Source organism: Trametes versicolor (genome assembly GCF_000271585.1).
Source record: "Trametes versicolor FP-101664 SS1 unplaced genomic scaffold TRAVEscaffold_3, whole genome shotgun sequence".
Classification (NCBI taxonomy): Eukaryota; Fungi; Basidiomycota; class Agaricomycetes; order Polyporales; family Polyporaceae; genus Trametes; species Trametes versicolor.
The window spans coordinates 3,730,240-3,743,825 of NW_007360323.1; the positions used below are offsets into that span (position 1 = coordinate 3,730,240).

A 13,586-nucleotide genomic window follows, 5' to 3' on the forward strand; every position below is an offset into this window, starting at 1 on the left:
AGACGTCGGTTCATGTTACCGGCGGGAGCATTGCAGAACCACGTACCTGCAACATGGACTTGACGACCTCGAGGTCACGCTCTGCACGCTGCCTGCGTTTGCGTTCTTCGTGTGCCGTGGCAAGGACTACGGAGCCCACATCAGACCAGTTGCGCGTATGACCGGAGTGCGACGTACCTTCCGCAAATTCGGCGTCATGGTCCCCAGCGTCCGTGGAGTCGCCGGTATCCTCGGACGCATGTTCAGTCTTCACAGGGGTAGGGCAGCTCGCAAGAAGCTTGTCCTCCGTTTTCACGAGGCCCTTCACCTCCGGCAACTCAAACGCTTCCACAGCATGGTCGACGCGCGTCACGGCGGCCTTCTCCCTCAGCTGCGAGTTCGCCTCCCGCAAATCTGCAATCTCCCGCAACAGCTCTTCTCGTTCTCTGCGCATATCAAAGTACTCTTTCAACATCCGTGGCACATGCTCGTTCATGTCGCGCGACTCTTGTTCCACGTGATTCTTCCGCGACCTTACCTCCTCGCACTCTCGTTCAGCGCGCTCCCGGAGCGCCTTCTCGCGTGTGAGGTCGTTACGAAGAGCGTCGTACTGAGCCTGAACCTGACAAAGAGCACCGTCGCGCTGCGTGATCATCTTGTACAGCCGCGCAAGCTCGTCGGTGAAGGCCTTGTGCGTACGCGACAAACCATCGATGAGGCTTAGTCGGGCGGGTTCCATGAAGAGCTGTGCTTGTGCATTCGCGGATCGGGTCATGGACTCGAAATGTGCAGAGGACACGGTGTCCTGTGATGAGTTCGACGGTTGTGCTCGCGAGGGCGGCTGACCGGAACCGGAGGCGACGGCAGAAAGTCCCGAGGGTAGTGGTGCAGACTGTTGCGCAGTTTGATGCGCGAGCGGCTGAGAGCGCGATGGCAGGGGAACGGGCGCGGGAGCGGGCGCAGAAGACTGCTGAGGTGGGGCACGTTGAGCCTGCTCTCGGAGCTGATGCATCTCCTGAGCGTGCGCTTGTGCCAGATGTCGATGCACATCGACCAGGTTCTGTGGGACGTGACTGGAAGGCGGCAGAGGCGGGGCAGATTGAGCTGGCGGCGGGTGACGAGACTGACTCGTTTGAGACATCTGCGCACGAGTAGGCCCGACACTTGAATGCCCATGGACTATGTGCGGATGCATGTTCGATGCGGCAGACGCGGAATGCTGTGTTTGGGGTGGCGCCATAGGAGGGGGTATGCATTGAGACGGAATGCGCTGCACCGTAGACTGTAAATGCGAAGTGGATGTTCCGTCGGAGGGCATAGGGAGGCCACGAGGCATAGCGATCTGTCGCTGAGGTTGATAACCCGGAACGGGAGGAGGGGCGGGTGCCTGTTGGCCGTTCGACATCGATGGACGATGAGAGTGGGCACTCTGTGAATGTTGAGTGTGGTACGCTTGAGGCGTATTCTGTGGAACGGTGCCAATATCAGCGCCCATTATATTTTAATAACCAAGTCGGTCATTCGAGTCGCAGTGGCCTCATACACCTGAAGATACCAAACCCCCTGGACGGCTAACAGGATCCCATGCCTAAGTATACATCAGGGCAATGTGAGCGTCATGAGAGCGTCATGAAAAGCTAGCTATTTGGGAGCGGTCGGTTTTCTCCAACCATGCTCGTATAAGACTCTCGTCTTCTCCCTTCCATAATCAGAGCGAGGAACAGAGAGAGCCGTGAGATGACGGAACGGTACTCTCGTCGAAATATGTCTCCCTACCCGTCTCATACAGGGTGTTCATACGCGCGCGCACGAGAGTCGCGTTCCAGCTACCACTGAAGTAGAGCGATGATTTAGGCTCCACACATGCATCAAGACGCCTTCTCAAGTCATGTAGAGCGATATTGGAGCCCGTGTGGTGCATGGCTTTAAAGAGCAACGATTTGCCAACGAAGAGTACGCACCATAGACACGGGTACCATCCACCCGTTCGCTGAAGAGCTATTCTGGTGTGCGCTTGTAGCAATAGTGGAGACGTTTTGCAGGGCGTTTTGCTACGGGGAAGGAGAGGCGTTGTTTCTCGTGAGCGACCGCTTGCGACGCGTGCAGGATATGTCTCAAAACAAAGGAATCACTCACCATGCTGGCTCTAGCGTCTGCGGGACGTCCGGCGGCGGCATATGTGTTGCTCTGGGCCTGAGCGCTATGGTGTGAGAAGGGGATTCCAGACACTAGATGTGTAGCCTGTTGTCCGTGTCGGCCAGGTCCCGCTAGGGGTTGCATTGGGTGTTGGCCGCCGTTGTGCATGACGAAGACACGGGCGACACAGTCGCTGCAGAGAGATAGACAAAAGAAAGGGGAGAAAGGGAGGACGGAATATCGTTGCGAGCGTGAGGTATTTGTATCTGCTAAGCTAGAAGCTTGATGGTGGGGAAAATCGAGCAGTGCAGATCTATCGCGCTCCAGCTCGTGGCGTTTTCTCCCAATGAGGCAACCGGAAGCCCAAATCGGGCGCTCACTCTATGGTAGCAAACCTCCTGCCATCCTCGATCACCGATACCTCGCGGCAAGGAGCGATGTCGTGCTGCCATCTTCGACCTTGGTTCGACATCTGTACAGTCTTATGCTTCTTCGACCTCTCCGTGTCCCGAGAACTCGGTTCCGCCTGAGCGTCGTTGCTTGGTTGTTCGACTCGCCGGGTTGTTCGGCTCTCCTACCGTTGTTCGGACCACAGCCACGAGGACCCTCAATGCCGCATGCATCAAACCAGGGATGCGGAAAATCTACGAGCCTCAGGACGCTGTCAATACTATTGAATGTACAATGGATGGGGACGATGACTAACTACTTATGATGATACCAAACCAGTGTTGGTGAGAAACGAGCCCTCCCTCACAGCGTAGTACGTTACTCCCGACAGCGCTTCCTGGGCGGAGAACATAAATTGTTGCTCACATGCTCTCTACATCGATCGATATCACTGAATCGAAGGAAGTCACGGTGCTATAATGTACGGCGATGTCAAGCAGTGCATCGTGGACGATGATGAGTTTAGATAGCCCAGATAGCTCGCGGACGAACACCACGATGTCGTTCCTGTGCGAAAGTAGCATCAAATTGGCAAGGCACGATGCAAACTCGTGCTTTCAGCGTGACTATGAACACCTAGGCCAGCATATGCAGATCAGCTGCGCAGCGTGCCCTCGACAGGGCAATTGCACGGTGATGCATATGTGGGTGCCTCTTGCCGGTAAGCGTCGATTCTCTATTGAAGGGAGAAGACGTATCACGGGCTGTCCTACTTAGAGCGATTTGAAGCATAACTCTCGAAGCTGCACCGACGATCTTGATCAGGGGGGCAAAAGGACGGACATAAGTCATCAATAATCACGATGGATGAGGTGTCCTTGGAACCCTAATATGGGCTACGTAACGAAACTCACCCCCTACACGAATCACGGGCGACATCAGCGGAACGCCTTATCGAACGAAGAATGAGGCGCACTGATACGTACGCACGACAGTACATACGCCAGCACTGCCCGATACATTCAGACGAGCCTAAGCCTCGCGTTTGACCAGTCTGACCTTCATAGGAAGCCCCGGGTGCTCGCCATCGGCGTCCGCCGAAGGGTACTGCACGCCGGCCATGTTCCACCAGACGGGTTTGTCTGTGAGCTCGAAGGTGAACGTCGAGATGAGCACCGCGAGGACGACCTCTGCAGACGCACAGTTAGTCGCTGAGACACCGATACATACGACGCTGAGAGCGACTGACTCATCTCGAGCTGCGAGAACTTGAAGCCACTGTGAGACGCGAACCACCCGATCAGGGACTATCGCCCCCGGCGAAGCAGAGAAGAGCACTCACATGCACGCGCGGCCGCCGCCCCAGAACGTCATCCTGCGTTCAGTAAGAAGCTCAGAACTGGACCCGCCCGCACGATCCATGCGCATTGAAGACGTACAGGTTCGCATACACCCCAGGGATCTTCGCGTCGAGGACCGCATCCGGGAGCGCCTGGAGCCAGCGCTCGGGCTTCCACTTGTACGCGTCCTCGCCCCAGAGCGCGGGGTTCGTGTTTGACGCGTTGATGCCGACGAAGACGGAGGTGTCCTTCGGGACCAGGAGTTCGTGCATCATTCGGCCGTCCTTGCCGCGCACGGGCTCCGAAAGCGGCAGCACGACGTCCTTGCGTACCCTGTCGCACAAGAAAATTGCCGTTAGCTGCCATATAGGATACCAAGCAGGATAGGGTCGTACTCGCGGAAGCCGAACGGGGCGGGAACGTGGCTAGGGAGTCATCGGAATGTGAGTACTCGCAGCCGAAGAAACCTTGCGGTGACTCACATCCTCAGGGTCTCACGGCACACGGCGTCCATGTATGGCAAGGCAACCAGGTCGTCGTATCCGATGTCGGCGCTGCCGTGGGATTCCTGTGCGTCGAATATTTCTTGCCGCAGTTTGGCCTGCACCTCAGGGTTCTGGGCGAGCCGCCATAGGGTCAGGGAGAGCGCGTTCGAGGTCGTATCCATAGCCGCGAACGTGAGCGTGCTGACGGACGTGAAGTTAGCATGCTGTATGCTGTCTGTGAAGGTGTGGGAGATGCATACGACATCTGGCCGATGAGCTCGTCCTCCGGCATTCGATCCTCCTCCGACACCGCCATATTCGCCTTCACTGTTCAGACATCATCAGCGAACACATTACAAGAGCTCACACCCATTCGGCAACGCACACAGAATACTGATCAGATCGCGCCCCTCCCCGACCTGTTGCTTGAGTGCCTCGTCGCCCGCAAGCAGCGCGGCTTTCTTCGCCTTGAATATTTCCGTGGACCGGATACGGAGCGTGTCTGTGATACGGATGATCTCCTTCAGCGCGGCAACGGGGATGAGCTCCGCGACAGTGCGCCGCCAGCCCGCAGGTACAATCGCCTCGAAGACGGGGATGAACTGTTGCAGTCCGCGAGCCCGCGCGATAGTCGGCCTGCAGTCATGGAAGCCGCGATTAGTATGAAGACGGGATGCGGGATGGTAGGCGTACACCAGGTTCTTGAGCGCGGTGCCGTACTCGTCGGCAGCGTCTGCCACGAGCGGGTCGAAGGAGTCCGGCCTGGCCCATGAGCTCGAGAGCGGTGCGGCCCATCCAACCAAGCATGTCAATTTCGGTGGGGCGGGCGTCGCGCACGCGCGACTGGAGCGCAGTGCGGAGCTGCGCAGGACTCGTAGTGAGCGAGTGGAAAGGGAAAGATTACGAAAACTCGCACCTTGTGCGAGATCTCGTAGAAAAGAGGAGTCATGTCACGCATATGTTTGATGGAGAAGACGGGATTAAGCATCTTGCGCTGCTGACGGTGATGATCGCCTGCCAGTCGCTCAGTCAAAGTTGCCCATACGCGCGCAGTGCATACGTGCGCACCAAGAGTTGCGAATAGACCGACGCCGAGAACATGAGTGGCCAGCCTACCCCCAACGTGGTCAAAATTGAACCTGCGCAAGGCAGACCCGTGCGGAGCTCACCTGGTGAACCAAGTCGGCTCCTCGAAGATATCCTGGTCCTTGATGACGATGTGATGCATGGCCTTCGGGTCGAACGTGTACAACATGTTGCTCTGTATAACGGTTTGCATTAACACCACATACATCCACCTTTGGACTAGAGCACGTACCCCGAACCGGCCGTGCAGACGGACAACTGAGCCGTACGTCTCGCCCAGGCTGCGGTGAAACTTGAAGCTCTGTCTGTTGAACAGTTGCCTGATGTTACCTACCAGCGAAATAGGAAGTTAGCGCAGTTCTCCCCTGTGGAACAATTGAAGAAGCTGCAAGGCTTACCGTAGATGAAGGAGGGCGACGTCGGGCCAGGCAAGTTGTCGAGGTCGTTTTTGAGCAAGAATCCACGGAACACCTTCCACAGGATCCACGTCGTACCGCATAACAGGGCGGCTTGGAGGATGGGAGACACCATGTCTTCTGCGCTCGATTTTCTAAATCGAAGTCGAAGACCAGCCGAGTAGCTTGAATTGCTACCACTCACCTTCCTCGCACGCCTACTTATACTTTCCTCAGAGCGCGATGTTCTTTCTTGCGCACGTTGTGTCATTTTCCATGACGCCTACGGGCGGAGTGCAGGGGTCAGCAGATGTGACCTCCTGTTCCACTGCGAAGAGCAAAGAAGGCGCACCTTGAGAACCAGCCCTGCCAACAAAGTCTGGGGAAACTGTCTAAAATGCTATATGCGGGAAGCGTGGCTCTCGGGTACCGTATGGGGACGACGAAGCGACGTAGGACGCCCTTTGCGGCGATGCGGAGGTAGGAGGATCCTCAAGATTGATCAAAGCCGATGGTGTACGCGGTTCTGCCGGTAGCGGTGTTCGACAACCAGTCGGAACCGACAACAGAAGAAACCCTCCAGCGATCCGGTCGGTTGAGTAGGCACGATAAATGCGCTAGGATAGCGGTGCATGCTGTGCGATTGCGAAGTATATTCGAGTCTTGCCTACGTAGAGAGCTTTTACGAAGATGCTTTCGGTGGGTGTACCCTCAGACTGTCTGAGGCTGGGTAGCGTCATTCGAATGGATTACAAAGATTGGGTAATTGAGCGCGTTGATGCTTACTAGTAGTACAAGCCCCGCTTCGGAGAACCTCTGACTAATGCGGAGGGCGCCGCGAGGATACAAAGCGGAGGTCAGCCGTCATGCGAATTGACTGTCCATGCCCGGTCACCCGTAGCACAGTGGCCTACGCTGCATCATTATACTACAGAGGGAGAAATGATGAGAGTTGTGCTCCCATGGTGTCATATCGAAAGCGAGAGACAATACCAAACGTTTTTGACGCTGGACCGGACGCTTCCTGTTGAGAAGTATGCCGTGTTGACCGGTGCTGCGCGGTATCGAATATCAACCGAACGGCGACGTATGCGTCGCTAGTTATGGGTTTATGTGCCCGAGGCTCATTGGATTTGGAGGCACACACGGAGCAAACCTCGAGGATTGCACTCACTATCACAGTATGGAACCGTATGCGTGCAAAGTTAAACGAATTGCTCCGAGTCGAGTCGGTGATGACTGCTAGCCCTACAACCTTGCAGACTTCCCTGTCGTGATTAGATAGTTGTTGACGATGCGCAGTCAGCATTTCCCTCTGGCACACGTAGGTACACGTGTACGTAGGACGCCTGTTAAGTGTTTACCCGGCACCGGACTTGAAGCTTCAGGCCGCGAGCTTGCAGGACGACCCGACGTGAAGCGCTGCCGACTGCGTTGGTCATGACTCTGCGATTGAGAGGTTCGTGTTCATCCTATCTCATTATCAGCATTCCCGTGATTCATATAGCCGTACCGGGAGTGAGGTAGGTTTCGTGTGGTGAGTCAGAATGTGTTCGCGTTGCGCGGACGCAGCGGTGACTCCCAGCCCAATCGACCGGCCGCCTTGCATGTATGGTGCCGCACACGTACGCACAGAGCACTTGTGGATTCCGTTGGCAAATGTTCGTCCGCCCTCGTGTTCATGGACTGAAATGCGCCTGCCGGAGTAAATGCTCGACACTTGAACGATTTTTACTATAATGCGACATCAGAATACCTTCAAGTTTGCGATGCGGGTGTCAGGTCCTCAGCTTCAACTGTCATCGGCAATGGCCTTCGGTGCGCATGAAGCTCATGTTGGGTAATATATCGGCATGAAGACCAGACAGCAGCAACGAGGCAAGTCGTCGCGGCGGGCACGATAGCCTGAAGGCTTGATCCACGATAGTCGCGGCCTTCGCATTGATGGTTACACGCGGCGCTCAAACAAGCAGCGCCAAAAATTGCACTTGTTCACTCTCCGCTTTAAATTACTTCGGTTGACGGCGCGCTCAAAAAAAGTAGAGTCTGGCAATCTCTTGCCCACTCCACCACCATGCCCACCAACGCGAATGCCCTCCTCGACCCCGCGCAGGCCCTCGAGCACCTGAAGAGCTATGAACGCTCCGACGGACTCGCGGTTGCCGATTTGATGGACTCCCGTGTCCACGGCGGCCTCACGTACAACGACTTCCTCCTCCTCCCCGGCAAGATTGACTTCGCCGCTCAGGAGGCCCTCACGGAGAGTCGTATCACGCGGAACGTCACTCTGAAGACGCCGTTCATGAGCAGCCCCATGGACACCGTCACAGAGAGCGAGATGGCTATCGCAATGGCGGTGAGCTAAGTCGCTGACCCCCGTCCGGCTATGTGTCCGACTCTCTGTGCTCCCGCAGCTCCTCGGCGGGATTGGTGTCATTCACCACAATCAGGCCCCGGAAGCTCAAGCCGCGATGGTGCGCGCGGTGAAAAGGCATGAAAATGGGTTCATCACCGACCCGGTCGTGCTCTCTCCCTCGAACACGGTGGAGGACGTCCTGGACGTCAAGGAGCGGTTGGGATTTGCCGGTATCCCCATCACAGGTGAGCATTTTAACACCTTTACGTACGGCAGACATGCACAGGCCGCGAGGCTTGTCTTTGGGCACGCGTCAGTTGTCTCGTGCTTGATTCAGCTCAGCGTTAGCAAGGCTTCGACGCCCCTGACCAAAAGTCTTTGACCCTTCCCCTGATGAGAAACAATCATATAACCTTCGTTCTTCCTAACTAACGCGTAAACACGCGTGATTTGAGGAGAATATGAAATTTGTTCTGAATTTATCGTCCGTCATCGCACCGCAACGGACCCGCTTACTTACACTGGCATACAGACGACGGAAAACTTGGCGGCAAGCTTGTGGGCATAGTCACTGCGAGGGATGTCCAGTTCCGCGCTCCGACGGTTCTCTTGTCCGAGGTCATGACCAAAGATCTTGTCACCGCCCAGGAGGGCATCACCCTCAAAGAAGCGAACGACATCCTCCGCGACTCGAAGAAGGGCAAGCTGCCCCTCGTTAACAAGGAGGGCCGTCTCATCTCCCTTCTCGCTCGCTCGGACTTGCTCAAGAACAAGACCTACCCTCTCGCTTCCAAACTCCCTGAGAGCAAGCAGCTCTATGCTGCGGCTGCCGTCGGCACCCGTCCGGCTGACCGGGAGCGCCTTGCCCTCCTCGCTGAGGCCGGTCTTGACATCGTCGTCCTGGACTCATCCCAGGGCAACTCAGTCTTCCAGATCGAGATGATCAAGTGGATCAAGCAGACGTACCCTAAGCTCGAGGTCATCGCTGGCAACGTCGTTACTCGTGAACAAGCTGCAAGCCTCATCGCTGCTGGAGCCGATGGTCTCCGTGTCGGCATGGGCTCTGGTTCTATCTGTATCACGCAGGAGGTCATGGCCGTTGGTCGTCCGCAGGCCACCGCGGTATATGCCGTCGCTGAGTTCTCCAACAAGTTTGGCGTTCCCGTCATCGCTGACGGTGGGATCGGCAACGTCGGTCACATTGTGAAAGCTCTTGCCCTTGGCGCGGGGGCGGTCATGATGGGTGGTATGCTCGCGGGAACGACTGAAGCGCCTGGCGAGTACTTCTGGCATGAAGGCAAGCGGGTCAAGGCGTACCGTGGCATGGGGAGTCTCGTGCGTATTTCACGAGATCTTGTCACATTCATTTCCGCTCACATGCCATGTGTTCATTAGGAGGCAATGGAGCAAGGCAAGCCGGTGCCTCCGTCCGCGCAACGCGGCGGAAAGGGCCCTGGGTCATCCAAACTCCCCGCGAAGAACACGACGCACGAGAACGCGGCTACCTCACGCTATTTCTCCGAGTCGTCTGCTGTCAAAGTCGCCCAAGGCGTATCTGGCGACGTCCAGGACAAGGGCTCAGTGCACGCGTTCCTCCCCTACCTCTACGTTGGCCTGCAGCATTCGTTCCAGGATATCGGTGTGCGCAGTGTCAGCGAGCTTCGCGAGTCGGTGGAGGCGGGTAGGACGCGCTTCGAGCTTCGTACTGCCAGCGCACAGATCGAGGGCGGCGTGCATGGTCTGAACTCGTGAGTGCTTCTCAATATGTTGCGCGATGCCAAGCCTATGTGCTGATCCAATGCGGCGGCGTATTTCTCCGCTTAGGTACACGAAGCGGCTGTTCACTTCATGATCATAGGGCAGTAAGTTGGGCTTTCCGTTGTCGAGCGCTGAGCACACAGTTGTACTTCATAATTGTTGTACTACTACACCATCTTGCATATCATCATCGCGCATTGCACAGGATGTCTTGGCGCCCTATACTGCTTCCTACAAGTCCCGTGTACTCGAGGTGAGTTTACCCGCGATGGAGATACCTCTGAGCGTGTCCTCGTTCACGTGGACGAAGACGGGTCTTTTAGACTAGTGTTTCGCGATCTGTCGAAGTGAGTCCTCGGCACTTCTCTGATGGAACCAATGTAACGCATACCAAAGCTTCCGCATGGTGGCCCCGCGAGTGTTGCTCGCCGCGCTCCGCGACTAGCTCGGTGTCGCATGGAGCACGCCGGCCCGCTTAGGAGATCATGTTGTTATGGTAGAACTGTCGAGAGCCTGGCCCCTTTCACCGGCAAATCTCCAGCTGAATGGTGGTACCCGCGCCGAGGTTTTGCTGGCAGCCGTGCTTGCCTCATTCTAGGTGCAAATCTGCGGGGAATCGGCGTTGACGACGCTTGCCAAGCCCTTCTCGCCCCCCGTCTCACTCTCAAGTTCCGTCAGGGCAGCTGTCGGAAGCCGCATGGTGTGCGGTACCGGCGCAATACATGCGCGCGGTATAAAGGAGCGCAGGGCATGCTAGATGATAATTCGTCTCCTCACTAGGTCGCCAGCCACACCCGGTCAGGACTCACTCTCGAGACAGTCACTGGAAAATGAAGGGCCTCGCCGCACTCGTCGCGCTCGCTACCGTCGTCGCCATCCCGGCCAACGCCGTCGCGGTCTGGGGCCAATGTGAGCATTCTCCCACCGTACATATCTGTCGGATTCAAACTGATGTGCGTTTGCAGGCGGAGTACGCACCTTCGCGCCCTGCACTCGTCCCATGTACGGTTGACGCTGACCTCTCTGCCAGGGCATCGGCTTCAGCGGATCGACCACATGCGATGCCGGCACCGCATGCATCGTGCTCAACTCTTACTACTCGCAGTGCCAGCCGTCCGCCGGCGCGCCCGCGCCCACGACGTCTGCGCCTCAGCCGCCCCCGACCACTCCGGCTGGTGGCTCGCCGGCGCCCGCGGCGACTGGACTCAACGCTGCGTTCAAGAAGCACGGCAAGAAGTTCTGGGGTACCGCGTCGGACTCGAACCGCTTCAGCAACCCGACGGACTCCGCGGTGACGGTCCGCGAGTTCGGCCAGGTCACGCCTGAGAACTCCATGAAGTGGGACGCGGTGAGTGCCCTCCGGGCTTGTCGGCGTTGAGTGAATATGTATTCATATATCCTTGACAGACTGAGCGTGCGTAGTTGACGAGACTTCGGACGGTCTCCCGAGCAAACTGACGCTATGCTACAGCCTCTCGCAACCAGTTCTCGTTCAGCGGCTCTGACGCACTCGTCAACTTTGCTACGACGAACGGCCTCCTCGTCCGCGCCCACACCCTCGGTGAGCATGTTCGCGTTGTCCAGTCTCCGCAGTATCGACTGACCGCTACGCGTTCGCAGTCTGGCACTCGCAGCTCCCATCCTGGGTCTCCGCGATCAACGACCGCGCGACGCTCACCTCCGTCATCCAGAACCACATCGCGAACGTCGCGGGCCGGTACAAGGGCAAGGTGTACTCCTGGGATGTCGTGAACGAGATCTTCAACGAGGACGGCACGTTCCGCTCGTCGGTGTTCTCGAACGTCCTCGGCCAGGACTTCGTCACGATCGCCTTCCAGGCGGCACGGGCGGCGGACCCGAACGCGAAGCTCTACATCAACGACTACAAGTGCGTTTCGCCGCGCGCTGAACGGTTTGGAGTGCTTTTGCTGATGCGTTTCTTTGTGCAGCCTCGACACCGTGAACCCGAAGCTGAACGGTGTTGTCAACCTCGTCAAGAAGATCAACGGCGGCGGCACCAAGCTGATCGACGGTATTGGTACTCAGGCTCACCTTTCTGTAAGTGTATCGGGGCTGTTGAGCAGGCACAATCACTGACACTGGAGTTCGGATAGGCTGGCGGTGCTGGCGGATTCCAGGCCGCGCTCACGCAGTTAGCTACCGCGGGCACGGAGATCGCCATTACGGAACTCGATATTGCGGGCGCCGTAAGTGTTCGAACCCCTAACTCCGCGCCGCTCTCTACTGACGTTGCCTGCAGGCCCCCAATGACTACTCGACGCTGGTAAAGGCATGTCTCGCGGTGGAGAGCTGCGTGTCCATTACGAGCTGGGGTGTCCGCGACCCCGTAAGCGTTACCTTTCTCTTCTCGACAGTGGATAAACGTTCTGACCACCCCGTGCTTTTATCAGGACTCCTGGAGGGCGTCCACAAACCCCCTCTTGTTCGACGCGAACTTCAACCCGAAGCCCGCGTACACCGCCGTCATGCAGGCGTTGGCTTGAGAGGTGCACTCTTGGTCGTGTACATGACAGGTATCGTCTTCACGCGATGTATACTAGTGGGCTTCGTTTTTGTTGGTATGCTTCGATTGTATCCTTGCACTCACACACCTTGTGGGGATGAACATAGCACGGCATCGTATTCATGCGCAGCACAGATAGATTCATATCGTACACTGATGGGAAGAGGACAACTGGAGAAGTCAAGGAGAAGTAGAACGGGGAGAGGTAGTTATCGGCGTAACCGTGACAGCAGCGGATCCCTCCGCGAGACGAAGAATCACCTCCTTCAGAGCGCCCATCATTGTCACCAATTGAGCAATGTTCTCTTCCATCCTATCCATCCTCATCGAGAGATCCGCCATAGCGACATCCTTGGAGGGCTCCGCAGCGACTGAGCGAGCGCCCTCGTCGTTGTCGTCGGCGTCTTGGCCGTGGTCGTGGTCATGGTCATCTGCATCTCGGCTTTCAGCGAAGATCACGGCTAAAGCGTGTGTAGCCCGGTGATTTGATTTCTCGACGGCGTCTGTAAATGCACATTGGTGGCATAAGAGGAGGTCTGTAATGATACAGATTGAGCGACATCGTCACTTGATTTCCTAACTAAAGTGCACTCACTCTTCCCGTAGCACATCTGGCAGCCGAGACATCTGTATACACGTTCTCCTAGAACAGGAGCTTCGCATAGGCCGCAGTGGAATACAGGGCTCCCATCATAGGAAGGGCTGGGCGGCACACTAGTCCTAGTCGCTAATTGTACATCATGAGCGTATGCAGTTCACTCGTCATCTGAAGAACGTACCACTGACAGTGTTGTTCCGCTCACAGTCACTGTCGTCGTTGTCGTTGTCGTCGCTGTCGTCTTTGTCGCTATCGTCTTTGTCGCTATCGGTATCGTCCGAGTCGGAGTCATCAGTCTCTGTTCCATCGCCCCATGTTTCGCTTGAATCCGCAGTAGACGGTGGGGAAGAGGAGAGAGGAAGCAACCGCCAGCAACGCGAGTTCTTGAACCGAAATACGAGGCGATCCACAATTGTGTCGGGGGTTGGGTATCGGAATAGAATGAACCTATGTCGACCGTCTGCATGTGCCTCCCGATCTTGTATGAAACACGTCGCGCAATAGTCGATATCTTTAATTGCAAGGGCGCAAGTATTCAG

At 56.7% G+C, this 13,586-nt stretch overlaps 3 protein-coding genes across 3 annotated transcripts; 2 read left to right on the top strand and 1 right to left on the bottom strand.

Annotated features, from left to right (window-relative positions):
• Positions 1–3,537: 3,537 nt before the first annotated feature.
• Positions 3,538–5,947, bottom strand: TRAVEDRAFT_45196 (cytochrome P450; the record flags this gene model as incomplete). The annotated part of the gene is made up of 15 exons (XM_008036944.1): positions 3,538–3,695; positions 3,755–3,783; positions 3,848–3,880; positions 3,945–4,178; positions 4,241–4,270; positions 4,328–4,531; positions 4,591–4,657; positions 4,716–4,966; positions 5,024–5,063; positions 5,131–5,191; positions 5,247–5,344; positions 5,399–5,442; positions 5,500–5,591; positions 5,649–5,746; positions 5,815–5,947. The coding sequence occupies 15 exons, from the start codon at positions 5,945–5,947 to the stop codon at positions 3,538–3,540; spliced, it is 1,572 nt and encodes a 523-aa protein (XP_008035135.1).
• A 1,931-nt stretch (positions 5,948–7,878) lies between these two features.
• On the top strand, positions 7,879–10,142 carry TRAVEDRAFT_144891 (IMP dehydrogenase). The gene is made up of 5 exons (XM_008037779.1): positions 7,879–8,167; positions 8,226–8,412; positions 8,700–9,502; positions 9,563–9,915; positions 9,992–10,142. Exons 1-5 carry the CDS (start codon positions 7,886–7,888, stop codon positions 10,017–10,019), a joined length of 1,653 nt encoding a protein of 550 aa, XP_008035970.1. The 5' UTR covers positions 7,879–7,885; the 3' UTR covers positions 10,020–10,142.
• A 563-nt stretch (positions 10,143–10,705) lies between these two features.
• On the top strand, positions 10,706–12,757 carry TRAVEDRAFT_144893 (uncharacterized protein). Its single transcript, XM_008037780.1, has 10 exons — positions 10,706–10,835; positions 10,864–10,867; positions 10,956–11,273; positions 11,333–11,339; positions 11,397–11,486; positions 11,546–11,813; positions 11,875–11,983; positions 12,040–12,132; positions 12,186–12,272; positions 12,337–12,757. Exons 1-10 carry the CDS (start codon positions 10,756–10,758, stop codon positions 12,427–12,429), a joined length of 1,149 nt encoding a protein of 382 aa, XP_008035971.1. The 5' UTR covers positions 10,706–10,755; the 3' UTR covers positions 12,430–12,757.
• Positions 12,758–13,586: the final 829 nt, after the last annotated feature.

Excerpts from the sequence above, each read along its gene's own strand:
- TRAVEDRAFT_144893 (XM_008037780.1), top strand. The coding sequence starts at position 10,756 with ATGAAGGGCCTCGCCGCACTCGTCGCGCTCGCTACCGTCGTCGCCATC. Across the intron at positions 11,487-11,545 it reads CGTCCGCGCCCACACCCTCG|TCTGGCACTCGCAGCTCCCA; the intron begins GTGAGCATGTTC and ends ACGCGTTCGCAG. Across the intron at positions 12,133-12,185 it reads AACTCGATATTGCGGGCGCC|GCCCCCAATGACTACTCGAC; the intron begins GTAAGTGTTCGA and ends CGTTGCCTGCAG.
- TRAVEDRAFT_144891 (XM_008037779.1), top strand. The coding sequence starts at position 7,886 with ATGCCCACCAACGCGAATGCCCTCCTCGACCCCGCGCAGGCCCTCGAG. Across the intron at positions 9,503-9,562 it reads ACCGTGGCATGGGGAGTCTC|GAGGCAATGGAGCAAGGCAA; the intron begins GTGCGTATTTCA and ends TGTGTTCATTAG. Across the intron at positions 9,916-9,991 it reads GGCGTGCATGGTCTGAACTC|GTACACGAAGCGGCTGTTCA; the intron begins GTGAGTGCTTCT and ends TTCTCCGCTTAG.